Raw genomic sequence first — 27,493 nt, forward strand, 5'->3', positions numbered from 1 at the left:
ATACAGTCTATTTTTGGTTGCGCTTCAAGAATGCCGCCATGCAGTAATAACACGCGTGAAGTTAACCGATGAAGCGAGCAAGTGGTCGCCTCGATTCTATACAAAATATTTTTCGAATTTTAGTTTAAGTTTACCACTGGTACGGTTGGGTCACGCTGAGCGTTTCGATTTTCAGCGGCCATGTCGTGCTTTTTGTTGACAAATAAAACCTCTCAATACCGCCAAATATCTGTGCATGGTGATTATTCCTGTTAAATTATATATTAAAGTGAATATTCAGACACGTTTGCTTAATGTAGTGAATACACATCGTCGCGTATCTGTGAAATATACAAAATACTTTGATAATTTTATGTGGACAAATAAATAAAATATTTAATTGTTTTGACATTTGAGTTGTGTAGATTTTTTACTGTTATTTTTTAAAACATCAGCAAATTCATTGGTACATAATTTTGTGAATTAGTCGATAGTAAGTGATATACGATGTATTAATAATGTGTGGAGAAATTGTGAAAACTGTGGTTGTGGATGAGCGGTGACCGCGCGAACTGTTTTTTCCCCATATTTATTGGACCCAAGTGGAATATCGTCTTCAAGATGGGGTCCTGCTACATTCATCTGCTGGTTGCCTTCTATTTTGTGACCCTGGCGACTGCTGGAATCATGGGAGACGCTTGCGACTGGACTGGAAGGTAAAATTCACTAATAATCACAAAACATAATAATTACTTTGAATTTTTGAATGTAAAATGGATATAAAAGGTCAAGGTTTATATTGTTATACCTTGGTAACCTATTTTACACAATGGATTAATTGTTTTATTTTTATATATGTATTATGCATCAATATTATTAAACCTGTTCTAACGTTGCTTTGAAAAGTTTACGCTACATATTTCACAAATAGGTAGGTATAACTTAGGTTTCGGATTATTTTATTCCAGTACCTATATCCCAACTCTTTTAAAATATCTGGCTACTCACCGTAATTTGAGATAGTCTGGCTGTTCGTAAGGCCATGACAAAAATATTATGTACCTTCCTTAGATTATAGAAAGACGTAAGAAATTATAATCCCTAGTTCAGACCAAGACGTACGCGAACAAATGAAAATTGAAGAAAAACTGGAGGGCTCTAGAAACAAAAACGGAAGTTTCCATTTTCGTAAAATGTTGGCAAGGCGGCTATGAAAATGTCTTAATGCTTTATTATAGGTATATTATATGGTGGAGCAGGTTATTGGCATTGATGAAGTTTGAAGCAATAATAATGCGTGTTCTAATTTCGTATAACTTACTAATATAATTATTTCAGCATCATTATCATCAGCAGGTTGATGATGGCATCCCTTGGATCATTCCAATCTTTTCGGTTCCTAGTTTACATAGGCAATCCTAATTTATTTAGTTATTAGGTAAGTAGTAACTATTTTCAACACTTTATTTTTATAGTATTACTTTTATAATATTACCTACTTCATATTAATAATTATTTTCGTCTTGAAAACTGTTGTATTTCAGAAACAGAGATACTATTTTCAAATCTGGGCGCTGGTTTCGGGAGTTTAGGGAAGATTAGAGTTAAAATCTTGGCGCAGAACCGGCTGTTATAAATTTCGTTAAATTTAACTGCTAAACCGTTTACTACTGACACGTTTAACGGAGTGTCGTAACCGTCAATATTAATTATGGATGAACTATAGACACGTCATGCACACTTGCATTCTGCATACTTACCTATACCACATAGGACTCAGTCGCCCGGTAAGAAATCTAAAGGGCCCCGTCCATCTCATTTATAAACCTTATTCAAATTTCAAGAACAATAAAATCGGTTTCAATTTATTTTTCTGGATAAGTATTAAAATTAGTGCTTGCAAACTAAAATAAGAACATGTGAGGGCAATGGCAAAAATTATCTTAGTACTTATTAATTACTTACATGTAAACTTTTATTTGAAATGTGTGAGATATATTATAATATTACAACGAAATGATTTCACTATGCAATTAAATCAAAAATGAAAATATGTTTTGGCCGCCCTCGTGCAGTGCACGTATCGGACACATGTGTGACGGGGCGGACCTGTTAAGTAGTATGCACTTAGTTACTTGCACACAGACAATATGTTATCATTGCATTGTCTTCTGCAAGTTCAATATTTTGTGTAGGCGTCGAAGCTTTTGTACCAAAGCATTGTTCGTATTTAAATAGGTAGGTGCCTACTTACTGCAAGCATGATATGGTATAGTAAGTACTAAGTAGGTATTCATTCATTTGATACTTATTTCTATAAACTCCAATATATATTCCCATAATTTACGGTATCAGCCAAAGTTTACTATTAATAGTAAGGACGTGACACGAAACTGGAAATTTCGATCGTAGTGCTCGTTGTTTCTCATACTTTGAGTGCAATATGGTAAACTGTTTGTAGATAATGACGATTATATCATATCGATATACCTACATGGTAATTTAATAGGTGATTTGAACGAAATATACAGTCTAAAATTTTCATTTACTGCGTTGCATTCGAAAATTATCAATAATTAGCACTACCATCGTAACTTCCAATTCAGTGCCCCGGCATTTAAGAAAACTTTAAAATCACGTGCATTACCTCCAGCAATTGACATGTCTACACACCATTTCGTGCGTCCATAGTGGCGTAACGAACAAGAGGCGCTCTTCAAAATCGCCATGGAAGCGTCACAGGGAGACTTTTCCAAGTCCCTGGTTGGGAATAGCATATCTACAATATTAACTATTAAGGCAGGCATGTCTAACGCGTTGATTGCACCATGCCCCATATGCACTCAGTCATGCACATGTAAAAAGGATTAACCATTTCTATTCTTATTTCCTCCAGCTTACTTGAAAGTCGTCTACAAATTAACCATGTGGAAGCCTTCGTAGTCTTGTCGTATCACCTGAATCGTATTGTCGTACAGGAGATGTGAATCCCCACCCTTTTACATGAAACGTAGTTTCCCCTTATCGTCGCGCAGTACGATCTTTGGAATGATGAACGTTATGAGTGGTCAAAACAATACCAAAACATCATTAATTTCACGACTGATGTGAAATTCGAGTAATATGGTTGTGGTGCAAACCAAGTGTTTTTTAAGCGAGTAATATTCCTATGTTGTCCTGAACGCCAAGTGTTCTTTACTTTTGTAATGTGTTTTCAGTCAAATTTACCTAGGTACTAGATTTGCGCAAGATTATGTATGAACAATAATGCGATAATAGTGAGTTTTGATCACAAACTACTTGGAATTGGAGGTGCCTGCACTGAAGGAATAAATAAACTGCAGTCTTTCCTCTTTCGTTTTGTATATTATGATAAAAAATTCCTCTCTATATGGGATAGGTATATGACGCTGTAAATAAGCTCAGCTAAAAGTTAAATAATTACCCCTCGTAGAAACCAGGTCGCACTGAGAGAAATCTTGAAATTTGTTTCACCTCTGCTAATTTGAAAGGTCAGAAATAGTATTAATTTTAATTGATTAGTAAGAACACTTGTACTAAGCATAATATATTGGCTAAAGATTCTACTGTATATGTATGACGTATGTATTCCATTAATTGAAATTATTCTTATGTTGTGTTTGTATCTTTTTATTAGTGTAAGCATTTAAAAAGTGCCATTTTGACATTAAGTTGCCATTTAAGCGGACGCAATCCTTGTCGAGCATTATTTCTGCTACCAAGGCTGAGACGAATTGATAGTATATGAAGCGAAAATATACAACACAATAATATTTTTATTATATGTATTTTGGTATGGGCTGGCAATGTAAAAGTCACAGCGAATGCGGTTTGAACTTGGGCTAGCACTTACATGTACGGCAGGCGTATCGAGACATAGGCCGCGGGCTATTTGCGGTCTGGATATAAGAAGAAAATAATAATATAGTTGTACCTATATGTAGTTACGTATGTATGTAGGCATGCAATGCCTGTTTTCATTGCATATCATAATATCGTATTAATTCTATATCATACAAGTATTCACATTATATTAGCAGTGGCAAAGAGGGCATGGGTTGAAAATCTGTCATAAATAGTGCACACTAAACTTTGTCAGTTATATCTACTTGTTTTTGTTTTCATTGAACTAAGAATGCAGGTTGCAGACGGTAGGTATTAGCTAGTTTATAAAATTCAGTTTATATCTTGCCTGAATCGTAATAGATTACCTAATTCTTCTTTCACCTCGTCACGACCCAGCGTTGGGGCATATGGCAGGCACAAGTTCGCGCCACTTCCCTCGATCCATCGCCAACTCTTGCGCCTCCCGCCATTCCAGACCTGCAGGGTGTAGATCGCTTTTATAGCACCGCTGCAGGGTGAGGGCGGGCCGGTTACGACGACGGAACCCTTGAGGCTGTGCCACATGGGTACGAAGTATCGCACTCTTTGGCGGCATCCGGAACACATGTCCCAGCCACGTAAAACGTCTCTTCGTGATTACGTCAATGACCGAAGGCTGCTGTGTCTGCTCGCGAACTCAGGTGTTTGTAACGCGATCGTACCAATGTACCCCTAAGATTCGGCGGAGACATCGATTCTCTAACCTCAAAGGCTGAGACCTTTGAAGCTTAGTAAGATGCCATGTCTCACAGCCATACAGGAACGCAGGTAGCAGATAAAAAAATATTCTTGAATCTATAAAATATGTACCTAATATTATGTATGATTAAATGGCACTGCATTATAGAGCCCATATTCACAAGTTATAAATATATGAATGCATACATACGTCATGCATATGGATACCAAATGTGCTAAACCAGGAAAAACATTCAATTCAGTGTTATGGTAACGACCGTCATACTCGAAGAGGAACGTCCGCTTGGGAAGCGAATGTGTAGCCTCCGAGAGTCTTGTACTCTTGTAGAATGGTAAAGGCCAGCCAGCATTCCGTCTTCTCTCCCCGGAGCTAGTCTCGATTACTGAAGGTGAAAGCTTTCAAGTGAGAACCATGGTAGGGCTCACTCGAGATACTAGTGTAAAATAGGTTCTCTGGTGACAAAGCCTGTAAGTGCGGCGATAGCAATGTAATTCATGAAACACATATTTGCATGCAAGGTATGGTAACTAAAATGCAATTTAAACGAAATCCCACTAACTGAGGAACAATGTGTTGACATTGTTACTTCTGGTTTCTGTAAGGCTACAAGGAGAACCTGTTTGTTAAAAACTCATAACTAAATACCTAGTCTTCTTCCGGGTTTCCCGAATTCCCGTCAATTTATTCTCCCGAAATGGAATATAATACGTATACAACGCGGCGCTTTCGAGGATATCTTTCGCTATGCAAGATTGGCTTTGCCATTACCAGGACTACACATCTCGGCCGAATACTCCCTGCATCCAGCCCTGTTGATTTGAAGAAGAGGCATTACGGATACCGACCATCATCAGGCGTCCGCAGCACGTGGCCGAGTCAGTTCCAGCGTTACGTTTTCATTTGCGAAGTGTGGTTTTAAAGCCCTGCTATATACTTTGGTTGAGATAAAATCTTTTTAATAATGTCGTCATGACATGAAGAATAATGTAGCGACATACCACTTAGGCTGTTTCTAACATAACATAAATAAAATACACTTTTAAAACATTAACTAACATTAGCGTTAGATACGTCTTTATTAATTGAAATTTCTGAAATACCTTCTTCATTGAATAAATAATTAGCGTGCCGTGTTGAATAATGGATACAATGTATCCGATACATACTTGCTTAAAACATTCAAAATACATTTGACGGGATTAGACAAAAATGTGTTTGTTGCTAAGTACACATTGCTAGCAACATAATCGTTCACTCTGTAAGACTACTTATATTATTTATATACCGATAAAATTGATAATATTGACAATTTTTCACAATAAAATTTTCATTTCAAATTTTCATACGATCTGTGAACACTGCACTGATATTTGGTGAAAGATTTTGAATATACCTATTCTAGTTGTTTGGAATCCTTGGAATAAATGGAGTGGCGCCGTTATTAAGCCGTATCCCAATATTTAAATCTTCATATTGATTTCATTAAACACAAGGACCATCAATAATACTTTTGACAAAGACATTCAAAAAGTTTGCTTGTGACACCACTACTTTACGATTAATTAAGTAAGTAAGTACCTATTAGATCCTAAAATTTTAGGTCAATAGATGTTATTTTAAAAAAAATGTTGACTACGTATCTAGGTAATTAAAGTAAACATTAAAAGAAGCTGTGTTATTTAATTCAGCGGATTAAACAAAATATGGTACAAGGTAGGTACAAATCTGTTTACTGGAAGCCAGGCGGGACCAGTGGCAATTTTCATTGTCGATTTCGGCAAAATTCATGAATTCAAGAATGATTACCTAACCTAACCCAACAATTAATAATCCAGTATCTTGGCTATTTTCAAAATTTGTTTGCCGCTGGCTTGTTGTTGTTACAGCCCCGCAATCTGAGGTTATCTTTATTTTATTCTTATCAAATATTAATAAGCAGTAGGTACAATGAATGTCTCGATATGCATTTGATAACGATTCGATTTATTGCTTATTGTTTCAAACTTCCTTCCAATGATATTGTCGGAGAATTCCATACATATTAATGTTTGTTTTATAATACCTGTACTTAATCAAAATAGCTTTACAATTTTATTCTTTATTCAGTTTAAATCCAACCTTCGACTGCATTCACTGTATTTAACCATACTATAACAAGTTGTCCAAAACGTAATCTGCTTTATATCATATTAATTAGCTGCATATAAAATCAGTTTAAATATAAAATGTCTTAATATGAAAATGATCTTGCCGTTCCATAACAGGCTTCGAGTAAACATACAAGAACCCAAAATATATTTGTAATGATTTACTTACATAATCTAAAGTTTAAAACTTTCCGTCAACCAGTGATTCTGACTACCTACATACAGACTTGTCTCTGTTTGATTGACATATTAAAATTAACGATTTTTTAGTGCACATTCCTCGAAACTCCAGTTCTTACGCTTCATCACTGATGTGCCGGGTGTTGCTGACCAACTCGCACGCCAATTGTTTCGCGCATGTTTGAAGTTGATATCCATGTAATCACCACAAAAGGAAAAACCTATTTTCATATCAGATCGCACGCATTATTTCCCAGGGAGATTTCAGTAATGTTATGTTATCTGCATAGATTGTACCTACGCAGATCGTAGGTAGCAGTATCGAGTTTCTATCCTTATCGTGCACTAGCTACAACCTTTCAGCGATTGGCCATTTTGCTATTGCAACAGATTAACGGTTTGCGGTTGTAGGACTAATGTCGTTCCCACGGCGACTGTTTTTTCACTGTCGATCATTCTTCACACTTCTTATTATTTTTAATAACAATTCAATACACTGTGGTTGATTTTGACCGCACGTTAACTACATGTCAACACGCTACAGCTGCGAGGAAGACTGGGTTATTCGAAAAAACGCAACCTTTTCCGTCGAGGCTAAACCTAACCACCGTTTGTTTATATATATATACCTTTTTACGGTATAACGTGTTACGCATTTTAAATGAGAAAATTCGACTTTTTGTCCCGAATGGAAAGTTATTTTTAAGAATATCCCGGTTCAACCTCTCGGTTTCAGGCATATTATTATAAAAGTTTTAATAATAATAAAATATATAAAATAACAACACTAAAATGGAGCGCACAGAGTAATAATAAAATATTGGCCAGGTAAGTAGATACCTACAGTTTTTACTACAACCAAATAAAATTTATTTACCGTTAAATTTGAAATAAAAAAAGAGCAGCATATCAAATTATGAAAGTAGTCACCAGAGAATGAGTGAATGGTGGTATTGAACATGTTAGTCACCAGAGAATTAGTGAATGGTGGTATTGAACATGTTAATAGAAGAACTATTCGAGAGAGAATACCTGCCTACAGTATGTATTTTTTTTGCTATTTTTTTTAACTTTAAAGACGAATTCATCGGCACTATTAATGTCAGAGGAATATCAATTTACTTCAGAATTCAACGAATAATAATTCATATTTAAGATTTAGGAATGTGACATTATTTAATTGGACATACATAATTTTGAAAACACTTTTGAAAAAATATATAACCAATAGAAAAAAAAAATGACACCCAGCCAGGATCGAACCAGCGTCTCTTGCTATTCGCGCACACGCACATCGACGACAATGCTATAGGTATCCTATTTAATTGCGACAAAATTTAACTAATGAGTAATGACTCTTACAATACTCTCTGATGCGCTTTTCAAATTGAGTTGCCTACTATTAATTGTTTTACTTGTGTTTGGTGTCTTCTGTAAAATAAAGAGAAATGAGATACGTTTTTCTGATGCTAAAGGATTGGTAGATGGTAGGTAGATGGCTTTCTTATAAGGACTTTTTACGTGCATGGAATGATCCCACCGGGATACTGGAAAGACAGTTCCATTCCGGGATGGTTGGTAACCCTAGTTGGGACTTAATTTCACAGTCAGCATGTTTAACAATATTAATTAATCACATTGTTAAGTTATTATAAATAATTTTATCCTTATCAGCGAGATAACAGCGTCCTTTTCTAAATCGTCGGAGATTGGTGCGGTAAATGGGTTCCCTTAGCTACCTATTCCGGAAATGACGTTTTTATCATAACCGTTATTTATTTAGTTTCATAATGTATTTCTTATCTCAATCGTTTTAAAGATTAATCTCGCGTATGTAGTTAATTCGTGAGAAGTATGCCCCATATACTGTACTTATATATTATTATTTATTATGTACCTATTTTATTTTAAAACTTTCCTTATCGTACGCGCCGATAGCAAACTGCTCATAAAGAAACGAAAGAACAAGAGGAGCTGTCAGATGACGAACCTTCAGGCTCCAGCAGTGACGGGCTTAGGGACTTGGAGGCCCGAGGCACTGACATATTTTGAGGCCCCGCAAGATACAAAATAAAATAGAATCCATAAATTATTCTACATGTAACGGAAAAATAGTAAAAATATCAATGTATCTCTGTACCCTAGAATTACGTTCTGTAACGAAAAAATAATTAATAATTGAAGATTACAATGATGACTGATGAATAATATTAGTGTTTTTTTGTACAAGTACGTTAATGTTTCAGTAGTTATGTTAAAGGACCCACAAATTGGTTTCTAATTGCAGTCATTTTGCTATGTTGAGGGTAATATTTTATGCAACATACTACCCACGATGGCCGCGCGGCTTAAGCGTCGGCCCATAACGTGTGGGCTCCAGGTTCGAATCCTGGGTCTGGGAAGTATATATATTGTTTTCCAATCTGTGTATGACTCACGAGTATGGACCTAATATGTTGAGCAAAGTGGCTGACATCCATTTCTCGTAAAAACAAAATCTGTTACCTCTTAATCTGTTATCTCCACTCTGTGGTGGCCCATATGATCTTATTAGGATCGGACATGGTCGAAAAAAAAATATACTCAGTTTATGAGAAATATTCATCTTTTAAAGATTTAGGTATAATTTAATAAATGCATTACTCGTCTGACCAGTTTCGAGACCCCGTTTCAAATCTTTTCACGAACCTATTGCATCATCTGCGTTAAAGAAAATTGCCATTGGAGTCCAGCAATATCCGTCACTCGGATTCTGGCGGTCAAAGAGAATGTTGGTTCCTAATAATTATTGTTGATAAGGTACATAACTTATATATTTTACATTACATTAAACATATTTTACATTAAACATAATTAATATAATATATATTTTTTTTATGTTACTTTTTTTTGTATAGAATTTAATTATTCATTATTCTTCCTCATTTTTCTCATGTAATTTTTTTATATTTATGTTATTCTTACTCTCTATCTTGTTAGGCTTAACTATATTACAATGTATACATGGAAACTTTGCTGGTTGCAATAACTTTTCTTTATTATATTTTAAATTTTTGTAATCAATATGTAACTGTTTGTTTCCTTAATAAATAAAAATAAAATAAAATAACCATGATAATATGCCTATAAGAAAAATCCTAGAAAAAAAATATTATTTATTATATCCACAGCAAGCCCTCCACATGAGCCGATTTTAGTGAGTAATGTTTTACCAAGTGCCTAGCCAACACGCCAGTGTTGCCATAATATAATTTATAAAAACATCGCTTGTAAAGTTATAAAATTGGAATAAATATTCGATATCTGGCAACACTACGACACGCACACAGTCACACATATTTTCGAATAACCCAGGAAAGGGTCGCGGAGGAAGCGTGAAGGGGGCGAGGCAAGTGCGTGAAAAAGTTCGTCATGTTTTGAGGGACAAACACTTGCAATATCTCTATCTATATTTTTCTATAATCTAAGATCCACAGCTTTTTTGGTCGACATATTGAAGAATGATGATTGTTTCTCTCTAATAAATTAACAGACAATACATTAATCGTCTGTGTCAGTCTGACATGTCACGTGGACACTCGTGTAATGAGGCACGTGGGCTATGTTCTCAAGTGTCAGATCGCCAGTTCGATTCCCACGCGGGGCTTATCTGGCGTTTTAGAAACATACTCCCACATCCACTACTCATGAGAACACGCGCACCAACTTCGACCCTTTCCACGACGTATTGATAATTAACTAAACAATAATTATTAACGCGTTGTCGTAATGTACCCGTCAGGTGACTGTATTTAAAAGATGTTCCTATCAAGTGTTGGGACACGGTGGACGATTAGTTTGAATCAGGTAGGTACTTCCCAAAGGTGTTGAAATTTCTTTCAAGTGAAGCCTTATTTGGTTTCCTTTAAAAAACCTTATCTACTACACGTAGCCTAAATATATTATGAATAATCACAAGATAAAAAGAACTTTTTATATACCTACAACTATTTTTAAATTTTCTGTTGAATTGTTATGCTCAAACTTGTACTTGATAATATGAAGTAAATAAAAAACAAACAAACAAATATAGAATACTGAAATATCATTTTGATTTCCATAGTAACGCACGTTATATTTATAATTTAGTTGCTAGGACGACCCCCTTAGCAACCAATGATAGTTTTTTTCTTTTTACGGATTTTTCTGAAATAGCTTTCCATAAAAAACAGAAATAACTGAAAATGAATTCAATTCTGCTTAAAGATGGCTTTGGCATCGTGTTCTGATATATTCTAAGAGTTTCAAATGTCTAGGTAGTCGGGAAGTTAGTTAAAAATCGATTGCAAGATTTGTACTGGACAAACAAGAATACGAGCTAATAAAAATGTTGTAATATGACTATGTGTCATGCTTAAATTAGCTGCAAGTCTAATATTTGATTCTTATCGTAATATAGTATACATACTTAAGTACTACAATATAGCAGTGGTGAAGGGTGGAGGTTGGCTGTTCAGATCCGCCATAAATAGTCATACGTATTTGTTTTCATTGAAATAAGACTACAATGTGTTGATAGTGTTGGTTAATTTTTAAAATTCAATTAAACTGTGAAACCAAGTCATCCAGTCCAGTCAATAATGATAATAGTAAAAAAATATTCGTATATCTATAAAATATCTAAAATTATGCAATTAAATACATATCTTTGGATATTTTATAGATAGAATAGTATATTTTATCCGGATATAGGTTTCAGCAGGGCTAAATTTAAAAAATGAATCAATAATATGTGTAATATTATGTATTCTTAATCCAACGAAAACAAATAAAAAATGAATGAAAAAGTGTGCACAATTTTGTCGTATCGCACAAAATATACCAAAACGATTATGGTTTGGTTTAGGCAGGGTTTAATTGATTTTTAAAACACCATCTGCAAATTGTAGTCTTAGTTCAATAAAAACAAATATGTATGACTAACAACATTTAATGTGCACTATTTATGGCGGATCTTAACAGCCTACCTCCATCTTTCGCTATTGCAATTTAGTGAAATTGTTACTGATTAATTGGCAATGTAAAATGATTTGCAGCTATCGTACCTAATAGATTTTTTGGGTTGTCAATGCGCGTTCTTCTCGTCTTTCGTTCTTCAACATCTTGCGTTTGTTGCAGGCTTTTGAGAATGGCATTTGCAACGAGTCTGAGACGCCGAGGAAAGAAGGACAAAAAACATATAGCGACAACCCAACAATCTATTACCTACAATATAGCTGCAAGTCATTTTACATTGGCGATTAATTCGTTGCAAACTTCACACTATTCGTATCGCACGTATGTCGACAGAAATTTAGATTCTTTCAGCCATTTCGATCAATTAATGTGCAGTTGTTAGCGGAATAACTTACGAAACTTGCATTTCTTACAAATGGATAGTATATTACGTAGCTGCGCTGACAAAACTGTGTAAGTGTGGTCTTGGTGGAAAATTTATATTGTTTCATCGGAAGTAGCGACGTGTGGTGTGTTTGTTTTGGTTAATGCGCGCAAATTTATATGACGCCACTGTCTTAACTCCGTTTAACTTGACAGTACCTAACTAATGTTTACAGGTATCAAAATTCGTTGAGTTTAAAAAAAAATAACAGTTGACTGTACACGGACATTTATGTAATTTGTTAAGGCGATAGATACTTCAGTGAAACGGCAAATAATTTTCAACTATAGGCGCGACGAAATTTTGGACTCACTGGCAGTCTGAGAGCGAACGTCGAGGTGTGAATACGTCAATTTGTTTCGTGATGGCGACGGGGGTATTAATTCTTAAATCGTATAAAGATTACTAAAAACGTTACCCATTTACTTGAAAAAGAAAACATGTCAATGAATATATTATTATTGTTACTAATAGAACATGGTGTGTAAAATTCCCACCTCCGCTCCCGTTATGTATATGCAGCCACGTCATACGCGGCCGGCTAACATAACCCTTACGTGTGCCAGATCAAAGAATTTAAGCCCTCATTTTGTCCCGAGCAGAGCCGCACGGGACTGGTGATGCAACCTTGCACCGAAGTGCGAATGCATGATGTTAATTTATATGGCAACTATCAGAGTGACTTTAGTTTGAAGAGTCGCAAGGGGAGTCGAGAGTGTCCCGCCCCCCGTACGCTCTGGCGAATTTAGTAAAGGCCGCAAAATTGGCCTCGGTTGCCACCATGTCCGCGTGTCCTATTGGGCCCGAATGGGGTCGGACCCGGGCAAACAACTCCGCTCGTTCGGGGCCCATAAGTGGACAGTCCCACAGGACGTGCTCTGCGTCCTGCTGGTCGTGTCCACATGAGCAACCCGACCCATGTCCTGCCAAACCAAACCCCTGCAGTTTGGCCGCAAAGTTTCCATGGCCAGTCATGAATTGACTAGTCCAGTGGGTAGGCACCAGTCTCCTCGTCATGTGTCTCACCGAGACATCTGGAAAGTATAGAAAAGTCTGGCGGCCCTTAGAGGAGGCCACCCATCTCGCCTGCCATGCCGCATATGCGGTCTTGTAGACCAGCTCAGATACAGTTTTTCTGTAGCTCACGCCCTCCACTCTCGATGGCGGTGTCAGAGGGACACCGGCGAGAGTTGTATTGATCCTCCTCATAAGGAGAGTGATCGATCCTCTAATTTGAACGTGCAAGTCGAGGGGAAAGACCCCCGCAAGGACCGCCAGGGCATCCGAAGATGTGGTCCTATAGGCCTTAGTAAGGCCAATCAGAGCAGCCCTCTGTCCGCTAAGCAGAGCCCTCTTCACAATTGTCAGCGAGGCTTTGGTGTGCCACACGCTGGAGGCATAGCCAGCGATGCCCATGAATATAGCCTCGTAGGCGATTCTCAGGGCCCGAGGCTTTAGGCCCCAATTGTTGCCCGCCAGGCGAGCAACCTTCTGATAGGCTGAGTTGGCCTTAGCCACAATTACTTTAGCATGCTTCAAAAAGGTCTGCTTCTCGTCCAGAACGACCCCCAAGTAGGTCACCTCTCGAGAAAACCTTATAGCAGAGTCGCCGAAGCGCACTGCGGGTGATCGCTTATTTATGTTTATCCTTGAGCTGCCCTTTAGGAGGATAGCTTCCGTTTTGCCAGGTGCAAATGCAAGCTTATTAAGCTTACCCCAGTTAAGGATTCTCGATAATGCGTCCTTAGCTACGCGCTCGAGTGTCGGACGGCTCGACGAGCCAACTAGTAAAAGAAGGTCATCAGCGTACGCGACGAGCGCGCAGCCCGGTGGCAGAGGTAACGTCAAAACATCGTCAAAAAGTATATTCCATAGCAAGGGGCCAAGCACGGAACCCTGCGGACACCCCATGGTGGTCTCCCTGTAAATCAATTCAGTGCTAGAGTCGTATATAACTTCCCTTTTATTAAAATAGCTTTGCACTAGGGCAAAGAGGTCCCCCGGGATCTGTCGGAGCCGAAGCTTAGATAGAATTAATGGCCACCATGCGGTGTCGAAGGCACCGGCTATGTCCAAAAAGAAGCCTGCCACAATAACTCCTTCTGAGTCCTCAACAAATTTCTGTGCAAATCTGATAGCGTCCTCAGTAGACTTGCTGGGTCTAAAGTCAAATTGCCTCTCCGAGATAGGGTAGATTCTCTCAAGGTGGTCCTCCAGTCTTCTGCTGATTAACCGCTCCAATATCTTACCCAGCACTGGCAGAAGAGTGATTGGACGGTACGCTTTTGGGTCATGCGGTGGTCGTGTGCTCATCTTAGGTATAATCCTAAGGAGACCCTTCTTCCAACAGTCCGGGAAGATGCCCCTGCTCATGCAGTCAGCATACAGCCCGACTATCTCATGAGGTGCTCGAAGCCACGCCCTTCTGGCAATCACATTGCTGATCCCATCAGGTCCGGGGGCTTTGCCCGCCCTGAGGCCATCAAAAATTAATCCCACCTCCGACTGGGTAAGCTCAGGAGAATGGTGAGTTTCCAACGGCAAGATTGCAGATAGTCTTAGTTGACAGGTTCTGTCATCTTCATGTGCCGTAGGTATGTCCTGTGGAATTAGAGCTTCCAGCAGTATGGATGCAGACTCTGCGCTGTCCATCGCAAAGGTGCCATCGGGGCGCCGCATAGCCGCCATGACTTTACCAGGCCTTGAGCCCAGCTTTATCACGCGGAAAGGCGGTCCCCACGGATCATAGCCCCCCATTTCAGAGACAAAATCCCGCCAGTGCTTTTTCTTGGCTTTATTTAACTCTTTTTTGAATTTTGCCCTTGCGGATTTATAAGCAATCTCCGTAGGTTCGTCATTTCTGGGTAAGTCGTTCTGAGATCTTCTAGCTCTTTGCAATTTTCTTTGGGCAAGTCTCATGGTCCTTCTCAAAGACGTCAATTTTGGTATCCACCATGGCGCAAGGTTGGGTGGCCTCAGAGAGGTTCTACCCAGCGTGGACTCCGCAGTTTGAGTAATGAACGCAGTCAAGTCATTGGCTCTTTGGTGGAGATCGTCAGCCGACATGGCAGAGGCCAGTCCACCAATTTTGACGTCAAAAGCATCCCAATTGACACCGCTCGTCCGAAAGCGCCTGGGAAGTAGTAGGCTCTCGGTTTGGCTCAATGGGGCCGCATCTCCCGCAACTCTGAACGAAAATGTGATCAGACGGTGATCGCTAGCCACCGCGTCCGTGTGGACCTGCCAGTCCACGGCGCGTCTGGCAACGCCACTGGATGTCAGAGTGACATCAATATGTGACTCACCATTTCTGGTGGAGAAAGTGGCCGGCCCGTTAGGGTCATTTAGCACCGTCAAATCAAAGGCGGCCAAGAGCTCCTCGAGTGGCTCAGGTTTGTCCTTGTTACGTCTGGGCCCAGAGAGGGCCCAGAGCAAGGACTGGACGTTAACGTCCGCCCCAACAATTATCTGCTTGCCTCTGCAAGCATATAAGATTTTCTCCAGTTGTTTTGTGCAATACAGGGTAGAAGAACTGTACTGAAAATACGCAGATATAACTACAATGGAGAGCCCCCTGTTATTAGCAATCTCTGCCACCGCGAAGAGCTCATTGGATAGATGCGAGAGATGCAACACAGTCAGTGCGGTGTCAATTACAAATATGCAAGCTAGAGATTTCGGGGTAGCTTGTATGATACGGCCACCGCTTAGGCCCCGATTGGGACCAAAGGCGTATGGCTCTTGTATCATAATTATGTCCGTATTCTGATCCCGAGCAACCTCAAGCAGCTCGGCAGATGTGGCTCGACCTCTGCCCACGTTTATCTGAGCGAAGGAGATCATTGCGGACAGTAATCAGTGCGGCTTCTTTCCTCCTCAATAGCGTGTAGGCGCGCGGGACAGTCGGGATCGGTGGCCAAGTGGCCGTTCGGCTTCTTGTAGCGCGTGCACGCAGGGCACTTGCCCGGTTCGTCAGCGGTGGGGCAGTCTGCTCTGTCATGCCCTTCTTTAGTGCAGTGGCCGCACGTTGTAACCTTAGCGTTGCAACCCTTAGCCATGTGTCCGTATAAGTGGCACTTTGCACACTTGACAACTCCGCAAAAGTCACGCACAGGGAACGAATTCCACCCCATGAAAAGTCTGCCATCATTAAGCAGCGCCTCTCGAGCCTTTCCAGGGATCGACATTATCATATGACAACGTTCGGTCTTCGGTCCCGCCTTGTGGCTCAGTTTAGTTCCAGCGTAACCCTCAGATGCAAGGCCAGACGCCTCCTGGGTATTGTTTATGATTGCCTCCTTGAGCTGCTCTTCTGTCGTCTCAATGGGTACATTAAAAATTATGACGCGGGGAAGCTTTCTCCCCGCGACTTGGGCCTTTAAGCCGGCCTCAGTCAGCCCAGGGGCAGCCATGAGCCGCTTAGCCTCGTCGTCACTTTTGGGATGCACGATGATCCCGCCTCCCCGGATCTTGCGTACCCCGGTGATGTGCACTCCCAAAGTTTCAGGCACAATAGTTTTCATGACCGCTTCCTTTGTGGCAGTCGATTCTTGGCCCTCCTTAGTCGGATAAAACATCACCCCCGGCCTGGCGACAGTTTTCGGAGGAACTGGTGGCCATTCGGAGACTCTAGTTGGTTGAGCCTCTCTACGGGTTACGTCACTCCAAAGAGCCCTGGGAGGAGCATTAGAAGGAGCCTGGATGATGGCTCTCGTTAAGGAGGCACGATCCTTCACAATTGCCTTGTGTGCCTCCAGCTCTATCGCCATGGCCCACGTTTCAGTGATTGCCATCTCAAGCTCCTCGGCAACTGCGTTCACGGTTGCTCTGGCAATACGACTGTCCTTCTCGAGGGTGGCAAGCGGCCTTTTGATGGCAATCGTCGCCCTGGACGCACTCTCCTGAGACTCAGAGAGAATACTCAAAGCCACGGGACTGATCTCCTCGCAAGATGCTGAGGTTGAACCAGCCCTTGACTTAACGCCCTTGCCCTTTGAAGTGGTGGAAGTGCTCTGCTTGTCTTTCTCTTTTTCTTTCTCAGGCCTTTTATCCTTGACCTTGGGGGCCTGCTTTGGGTCACCAATACCCTCAGCCACGTCCGACTTCCGCTTCCTAGTGGACATTCCTTCCACTTGCATGGGGTCCCCTTTGTGGTTGACCATGGCGCTAGGTAACACTCGTCACACGTCACTCACTCAACCACAATTTATCGCACAATAAATATTATTGTTACAATAATTACGTAACTATTATTAAACGAATTAAAAGTCACAATTCCCGGGAAAGTCCAAGGGGAAAACACACAAAAGTTTCACAAATCGTATTCCAAGGGCAGGCGAAGGTATTAGTATAGAAACGGGATCAAAAACTTGTGAATAACAGGGTCAAAATTGAAGATAACGAAAGCGAAATAATAGCGATGCAAAAACACGTCCGCACGGCTCGACAGTTCAGTCGCAACTCCTACTAATAGAACAATAAACAGCACATTAAATGGACGCATTTTGGATTTATATGACAAATTATATTTCGTTCGGCATGCGTCATTTGCACCTGCGACCCGCAATCCGCGCATCGCCTAGCGAATTACTTTTTAGACCATGCCTCAACTGAGGTATAGCGTTAACATACAGATGTAAATGGCATTCGAAATACGTGTTCAGACCTAAATTGCACGACACGATCCGTCTTAGGATTGGTGAGAGGGTTAACGCAATCGCCCAGTCCGATCGGTGGCCCATCCTTCATAATAATAACAACCCGAGCGTTATTTTACCGTACGACTCGTCAGTCCAGTCACAGTACAGTCCCCGGTGACTGGACCAGTCATGATACTGTCCGGCGAGATGACTTAATACCTGCTATAATGAAGAATCACGTTGACAACGCGGAGTTATGTAAGGTTATTTTTATTTTGTACGCATCTCATTTCGCGTGAGATAGACAATTATCTGCATTAAATTAATATGACTACGGAAGTTGTATATTCTCATGCTACGATCGAGAAAACGAAAAAGATATTTTCCTTTTATATAATTACGTAGATCAGCGATTTCCAAACGGTGATGTGATAAGGGGACTATAAGTAAAAAGCTCGTTAATAAGGTAACCGGACAAAACAGAACATGACAAAATAGAAAATGACAAAACAGAACAGTGACAAAACAGAACAACGATACATCTCTATTCTGTTTTTTTTTACTTTTGTGTAATCAATGTCGCCATTAATATTATTATTTACGTACGGATAAATCAAACTGTATTTAGCGCACTATTTATATATTGCCAAGGTAAACTATGTATAGTCGTTTATTGACGAGTGTTAGCCACAGCGTCAGAATCATAATTGCAGCCTGGCATTCATCCACTCTTGGATGCAGATGTCCCCTTTTCTTTTATATCCTACTCTTGTATGCTTCTCCATCATCCATGTCGATCATACCCAGGAATATTACACCGGCATTGTTATTATATTTTTTTTAATGGATAACGGATCAAGCATCTCATAAAATCAAAGTGTTTATATATAATATAATTACAATAAGTATTACATATTTTGGGGTTTCGGGTCCGAACCCAATATAAATTATTTAGCAGAATGGAATTTTACTTCTTCCTCTTTTGTCAGCACCTCATGAATCATGATTGTGCCGCGGATGATTTGGCTATCGAACAGCTTTATCAACAGGTTATCTTCACTCCTTTCCCAATAATTATATGACACACACAGCCTGTGGTCACTGAAAACTCGTGACATTCATGAGTTGGCGCAACCATCTGGGGCATCCAATGTTTTTTTTAAATATTCTACTCCTAATGTCTAAAAAATAAAACAGCAAGGACGACACAAACGGACACTAACGATCCTTATAATAATGTGTATTTCTTGGGTTACGTGTGTTTGATAATCGTTTGTGGAAGCGACAGCTCGCAATAAGTCGTATGTTAGATACACGATTAGTTATACCAGCAAGCCATGTTTGGAGTGTATGAGGAAGTGAAATATACCCGGAAAATGTCGAAGTCCTCCCCTCCCACCGCCTTAAAAATCAATAATATTTTTTTGAAATTAATCCCCCGAACCATTTATCTGTGTGCGCACCTACCTGGTTATGTTGTTTTCATTTTCATTTTTATATAAACACCTTTTATATTTAAACTGATTTTATTTGAAGCTAATTAATATTACATAAAGCCGATTACATTTTAGACAACTTTTCTGTTCCAGTATGGTTTAATACAGTGAACGCAGTCGATGCGATGCGTCTTCCTCTAATGCTGAATTTAAATTGAATGAAGAATATTGTAAAGCTATTTTGATTAAGTATATTGTCGATGTTTTGTGAAAAGGGTGAATTAACCAAAATGCTATTTTACAGGAGGAGGATTTTTAACTTTTGACATTTATTTGTTTTTTACCTGTAGATGATTATAAATATCTAACAAGTTTATAATAAAGCTTAGAAATAATACTGTCATTATAATAGGTATTATTATATAATATTTTAAAAGGCCTAAGTAATATGTCACATTCGCTTTTTATTTTATAATTTTAATTAATTTAATTTTAGTCGATTATCGTTTTTAAGTACTTTCCTGTGGAGATACAAATTCGCCGTTTTTACACAACCAAGCTAGTGGGGTAGGTACATATTGTATTTTCATTAAAATCTCGATTTCGCCAAAATGGTTTCGCCCTTTTTACAAAACACCGACGATATTATAAAACAAACATTGATATTACGAGTATGTATGGGATTCTCAGACAATATCCGTTGGAAGGAAGTTTGAAACAATATGCGAAAAATCAAATCGTTATCAAACGCATTGCGAGACATTCATTGTACTGCTTATTAACATTTGATAAGAATAATATTAAGATAAGCTCAGACTGTGGGGCTTTAACAATGTATAATACCTACGTTCACACACTTAGGACGTTCTTATAATCGAGTTTATACTTTCAATGTGTTAATAATAATAGTATTGTATTTTATTATTTTGACAAATGTTTTATTGATATTCTTGCACTTAGCTAGTAAAATAATAAGCTTAGAATGAGCATATGATTTTATAATTATTATATTTAAATGTCAAAAAACACGTTTCGTCAAAGTTATTTTTATATTTTATCGACCATTTTGCATATATTTACATAATAATATTTTTAACACATAAAAAGCGAGCTTATCGTATAAGCATTAATCCATGTATAATGGAGGATATCTTTCGTTTGACCAGGCTTCTTCAAATATATTAGGTGTATTATTAAAAAAATATTAATTTATATCGAGCTCTTTCGATTAGACATTTTTTTATTTATTTTTCGTTTGCTATAATTCATTCACTTAGGTTCATTTACTTACATCTAATTCCGTGACGAAATCGGTCGTCATGGTAATACCTATGTTTTTGTGGTTCAACTAGATCTAATTAATTTTCTTAATTGTTAATCGTTGGAAGGTCACAGTATTTAAATATATATCTAATTTAGTATTTCTTCCACATATATTTATTTAAAGTTTTGATTTTATATAATTTTTAACAGATATTCTAATGGATTTAAGTTTTGTACTATTCCATTTGCGTCGTTTTTTGCGACCCGGGTTTCGCCTTTCGGCATCTTCAGGCACTATGTGCACCCACCAAAAGGCAGATACATACTGACAACGAATACAGTTAACTCTAAGTTATATAACCAATTAAAACAATGAAGTAGGTCAAAACTTTATCACCTATCTACCTATTAAGTCAAGGATCACAATAAAAAATTTAACAAACAAAATATGAATAGTTAAAGTGTTTGGAAATTCATTACAATTTTAATTCAAATTCCACCAAGTAGATACCTTCAGTCGGTAGTATTAATATTTAACAGATATGTTGAAAATATTATAATGTATGAAACTGGTCCAAATTCAACTTAAAACCGTCTACTGTACAGAAAGGTTAATACTGAATACACCCATGATTTCGATACATTAAAGGCGAGAGCACTCACCCGGAAAGTGAAAGATGTGAGTTCGAATCCTACTTGATTCAACTTTTTCCAAGATTTTTTAAACAGTGATTGTGTTAATATTTTGATGCAATAGATGCCTACTATAAATTTTGAAGTGTGGCGAATTGCGTGCAGTACCGTTATGATATTTATATAGGTTTATTAAGGATGGTATAAGTCACGCTATATGTCGATTGGACGACTTTGGTGGGCAGAACTCGTGCAGCGCAGATATAACAGCGGGCCGTGCAAGCAGATATGTTTTGTGAAAACTTTAAATGGTGACCAGGACCTGGATGGGCTGATGGTGTCAATGCCAGGATTGGTGGTTGGAAGCGGAAGACCTTTGAGCTTGAAATTACAAATTTGTTTTAGGGGCTATGTTTGGTCCTCGAAGCAGAGCTTGGCTGTACATATCTTTTAAAATACGTTTTTTACGATCTTGGCAGCGTCTAGTATTCCGTAATAAATCAGTAAATGCATTAAAATACAACTTAAATAAATATAAAAATATTATTTTGTTGCTATTCGCAGTTAAATAAAAAATACATTTCAAACGTCATAAAAAGTCTGTCATAAGATTCACAAGTCCAAAAATTTCCTCTGTATATTTTATGTCAGTCTCAAATGTTGAAGGAAATCTTTTTTATGAAAATGGATATATATTTTTACTATAAAATTAAGCTGAGAAATATTGCTAGGCAATGCTAACAGATCAATTATCTGCAATCCATTTTGCATTGCTGATTTATTTCCTATGAAACCGCTTCGTGGCCGGCCAAGAAAATACGTAACGGCGTAAGTTTAAAGTATACCTTGTGGTTTCTCTATCTTTTAACCTCCGCTCCCTTTAACGCCGTCTGTGGTTGTGTTTTTTTTTAAATGTATATGTGCCCCTTCTAAACTCCTCACAGACATGCCGCGCCGACTGACTTCTACATTTCGTATAATTTGGTTGACGACTGTTGTGCTGTCGCCCATTAACACCGTCTGTGGTTGAGTTTCTATGCATGTACGAACCTCTACACTCCGCGCAGACAAACCGCGTTTCTATATTATTTTCTACGGCGTTTGGTGGTTCAAATTTGCGGACAGCTTTATGTTTATTGTAATCTACTTAAGTACTTATTGATAGTCAACTTCTCATTTTGTGTCTGCAAAAAAGATCATTATTGTTTATTTGAAACTTAAAAGAGATTAAAATTAATTAAAATTTGTGAAACTACCCTACCTGAGCATCTATTCTTTACACAAGACTGCTATCGACAGCTTTCAAGGGAAGTTTTTCATATGTTGTATTATAATTATTGTTATAATAAAGTCGTCTAAACACTCTAAATCAATGATACTCAACCTTTTTTTTCTTCGGGCCAAATACGTATGTAAAGTAACGCAGGCCGCATCACTACTGGTATGACGAAAAAAATCATGAAACCCCCCATTTTTTACAAAACATTTTTGAGATTTTAAAAATTACGCGTATTTTTTAAATTAATCGTGTGCAATAGCAACACTCTTATACCAGATCTGATGTGGACCATAATGACAACCCTCTTCGGGTGTCACTATCTGTGCGTCAAAGTCGAAACGAATCTCAAGATATACGAAATTCCTGATAATAAATGTGTTTTGGGCCGCACATAAAACCTTAAAGGGCCGCAGGTTGAGTACCGCTGCTCTAAATAGTCAAAACTGTCTATCTCGCTCTAAAATTTAGCACAGTCAAGAGAGGTGCTATTAAAACATAGCACTTATTGTAACAATTGTAGCTAACTTATTGTAATTGTTACAATAAGTGCTAACATTTCGATATACAAATATGAAAAACTTCCTTCGATAGCTGCCGATAACGGTCGATAGCAGTCTTGTGTATAGAATAGTTGCACCGGTCATCTATTAGATATTCATATTAATTGAAATAATAGTTCTCATTTTAATTAAATTAAACTATGTATCTATGCATTAATTGTTTATACATACTTACCCACCTACTTTAATCATGTTACTGTATGAGGTTTGGTCTAATTTTAGCTCAGTCTACATTATAATTTTCTACTGATTTTTTTGCTCACAAAGGCAATAAATTATTAGCATGTGTGACACGAATCATAAGCGTCTTAATTAAAAATATTTTTCACATCACGATTCTGGAGAATAAGCGAAAAAAAATCTGTTCTCGATATTTTGTTGTTTGTTTGTCTAATGTCCAATGTACGGAACATGTGAATTTTTTCACAATGTCAAAACTACGCGTTTAAAATAGTGTAGCTTCACGATATTATAATATGATTATATTAAATTTGTCGAGTTGTCTGTGTACAGAAGTTTGTTTTACTTTTCAGACTTTGATTATAGAAAATAATATGTTGGCCACCATCTTGGTATTTTATGGACTCCCATAATTGCAAAATGTCAAATTAATTATTATTCAAATAAGTATTGTGCAAAGCAAAGTTTTAAAAAAGTGGACCTTTTTTATACACTTAATATAAATTAATGAAAATAATATATCGAATCAGAAAATGTATTTTTTTGCAGCCATCTTAGTATTTCATGGTCTGCCAATTATTGAAAGATGTTCAGTCGAACTTCTATATATTTACAGTATTTACACTGAAAATCTATCGATTCAGACGATACTTATGGTAAATTGAAAATTTGGCAACGATTTTCTTATTTTATGGTCTTTTTCAATTGAAAAATGTTAAGTTTATCGTAAAATTGGTATTCAGCACCTTAAAATACATGCCTTAACTGAAAATCAATCAAATTGGACGGTAATTATAGATAATTTAATTGTCTTCACAAATTTCGTATTTTGCGCTTTGAATCAGTCCATATCTTAAATAATTACAAGATAAAAAGAACTTTTTATATACTTACCTACAACGTTTTTAAATTTTCTGTTGAATCATAATATAAACTTGACTTGACTAGCTTAAACGATTAAAAAAATGTACTAATAGAAATACTGAATAAATATAGAATACTTAAATGTCATTTTGACATTTCATATTTATTTCCATAGTAACGCACGTATATATTAATAATTTAGTTGCTAGGACCCCAGACCCCTAGCAACCAATAATGGTGTCGAAATAACTTTTCATACAAAACAGAATTAACTGAAAATTAATTCAATTCTACTTAAAGATGGCTAAACGTATTAAAAAAATGCATTGGCATCGTGTTCTGATATATTCTAAAAGTTTCAAATGTCTAGCTAGTCGGGAAGTTAGTTAAAAATCGATTGCAAGATTTGTACTGGATTAACAACCACCGGACAGACAAGAATACGACCTAATAAAAACGTTATAAAAATGACCCTTATGCAATGGTGGCAACCACAGTGCATGCTTTAATTTTTAATACAAAAATGCATTATCTGAGCTTAGGTCGCCGGGACTATATGGGGCTTTCAAAATCGACTTTCTCTTGAGGTCCTCCATTAGTCTGAATCTGAACATTGACTAAATGTATATACATAATAGGTATGTTATGATTCTGTCCAACTCAATGACATTAATATGGACGAAGCATCTGGAAAATAAAATAACACTCACTTTGTGTCGGGTCTGCCGGATGGCGAAATTCATATTTTAATATCGGTATCCTACGCTCAAATGAACATTCTGCTTGCAAGCGGTCTGGCGACACCGCTGGGTCTGCCCATACAAAATTTCTGACTGTCAGGTTTCAACTCCGCCGTTATTATTGTTACAAAATGCCAATGTGCCTAGTTAAAAATTGTAAAAAAAATCTACTTAACACTCCTAGAAAGATGGGATATCACTTTTCATGTGTTAGTATTATTTATTATTGATAAAATGCCATTTGATGAATGTTTATTCAATGCAATTGAATGACAGAAACCATTGGACAGACGCCTGTGATGCGCTGGGCTCACTTGCGTCTAATCTCCGAGAAGTCGTAAGTAACCGAGAATCTGTTTCTAACGCAATGACACTAATACCCCTTTACAATAAAGGTTATATTACTATAAATTCTCGGAGCTTGTATCGCATAATGGAAATGGATACATCATATGGTCACGTGACGTCTACCTATACATCTGTGAATGACTTTCATGCACAATTTCTCGTACGCGCCGATATGAAGTGAGTTGTCCATTTAATATGTCATTGGTCCAACTGTTCTCGATTGAACTTTGTTATCACCTTATCACTGTTTTGACTGTGAGTATGACGTTGCAAATGCATTTTATATTTAACTGAAAACGTGGATCCCGTTTTTTCGTCAGTCCTAATTTATGGCAGGTGACAAATGCTTTTCTATTGTACTTATCTGGATTTTATTTGTATCACAATCGTGATATATCGTATAACTAGTCTCAATTTTTTTTACTAAATTCAACAACAGCGTAGTCTCATGTTACTTGCTTAATATATGTGATCAATCATTTTAATAGCTTTATGGCTGATAAGCGCACTGATAGGAGGTTATATTAATCATTTAATGTGCAAAGCGAAACTGGTTTTATGGTTTTTTTTTTCTACTAATGGCAACGCTCTATTTTTTTTCTAACCTCTCCCTAAAAGTGCGGCCACACCGGCAACAAGTCGCGCGACAACTCGTTAAATTTTACGATAATTATCATAATTGCTTAAGAAATTTTACGATAATTATCATACTTATCGTAAAATTTAACGAGTTGTCGCGCGACTTGTTTTCGGTGTGGACCCGGCATTATAAGACAATAGCTACATATTTTATTTTTCATACTTTTTTTTATCTTCATAGATTGTTTCAGAAACCTTTTGTACCTTGTTAAAACAATCATATTATGCTACGTACGTATATATCAATTACAATACAAATTACAATTGCAATGATACATTTTGAATTGATATTTATTACTCACAATAATTTATTTCGACGCTTGGCAACATTATAATATCAATGCCTACTGGTTTTAGACTGTAGTGTTTGGCTGATCTATCGTAAGCCAAAATTAAAATGCTTTGTGTCAAGAATTTTATTTGAATATACATAATTATTACGTTTATAAGCAAATTCAATCAAAATTAGCGAGTAAACTATCTCTTTTCTTCAATGAATAATTCACAAGTTTTGAGATTATAACATTCTTTAAACTGAACATACATAACTTGAAAACACCTCAGTTATATTATAAATTATAAATACATACCCACTAGAAATAAACCGTGAATCTGGCGTCAGTTAGTAATTAGGGCACTCAATTATTGAATACCTTGATTTAAAACACAAAAGCCGATAGCCAAAACTTAATGCAATTTTATAAGCAAGTCGTTATTAGATAATATCTTGCCTGTGGTAAAGCTTACAGGTTCATGTCCCGGCATGCGTCGTATTATTTATATTGTGTAATTAATATAAGTATCAGTTTTGTATGTTCAAAATTAGCGAGATTTCAATTGAAAGTTTTCTGCTTCTCTCTACCTACAATCTCAGAAAGTAAGAAATTATTTGGATATTTATTCCTTGCAACAAACTGGAACATGCAATAACACTGTTACGCACTGTAAGAAGGGTGTGGCACCCTAGCGGGCAAGTTGTGATGCATCCTCCACTGTCATGAATAGTTTCGTTACACTCGACGATCTTCCGCCGGGACTCATGCAGCCTGCAGCTCTGAAGGCTTGTTTTTCCCTCCACCACCCGCCACGTCTCCACACCCGTTATGCAGGCATATACTGTGGCGTAACAAACGATAGGCGCTGTTCAAATTTGTGCCGAAAGTGTCCCAGGAGCAACTTCCCAAGACCTTGGTTGGCGTGCACTAGAGTGTGCGTGATCCCTACTTCCATATAATGTATTACGGTCAATTCTCGTGAGAAATGAGAAAAGACCTTCTCGCTCGCCGTAAAATGCCGCAAACTTTTTAAAAGCTGAGAAATTTTCCCTCGTAGATACCAAGTCGCAATGGCCGACCGGTCCAACTGAGGGTCGGACCGACTTGAGAAGCTGTTCCCTTTCAACCGACTTATGGGGACACTCCCAGAGGATGTGATCGGCATCCTGCAATTCGCCACATAAGCATGTCGGCGATTCTATTAGGCCAAGCTGACAGAGCTTGGAGGCAAAACCACCGTGTCCGGTTAAGAACTGAAAGTCCAATGGTCTGGAGTCAATCTGGTTATCTCCATGCGCCACTTTGT

At 37.8% G+C, this 27,493-nt stretch overlaps 1 protein-coding gene across 1 annotated transcript in view; it reads left to right on the forward strand.

The window, feature by feature from the left end:
• Nucleotides 1-267: 267 nt before the first annotated feature.
• Nucleotides 268-27,493, forward strand: part of LOC147070219 (meteorin-like protein) — a 237,307-nt gene continuing 210,081 nt past the window's right edge. Inside the window, exon 1 of the mRNA XM_085949702.1 lies at nt 268-695. Within this exon, the coding sequence (XP_085805828.1) occupies nt 532-695 (164 nt within the window). The 5' untranslated portion in view covers nt 268-531. The remainder of the gene's footprint in view (nt 696-27,493) is intronic.

The sequence above is a fragment of the Rhyacophila brunnea genome, unplaced genomic scaffold (genome assembly GCF_057557595.1).
Source record: "Rhyacophila brunnea isolate RB1 unplaced genomic scaffold, BYU_Rbru_1.0 scaffold_22, whole genome shotgun sequence".
NCBI classification, from domain to species: Eukaryota; Metazoa; Arthropoda; class Insecta; order Trichoptera; family Rhyacophilidae; genus Rhyacophila; species Rhyacophila brunnea.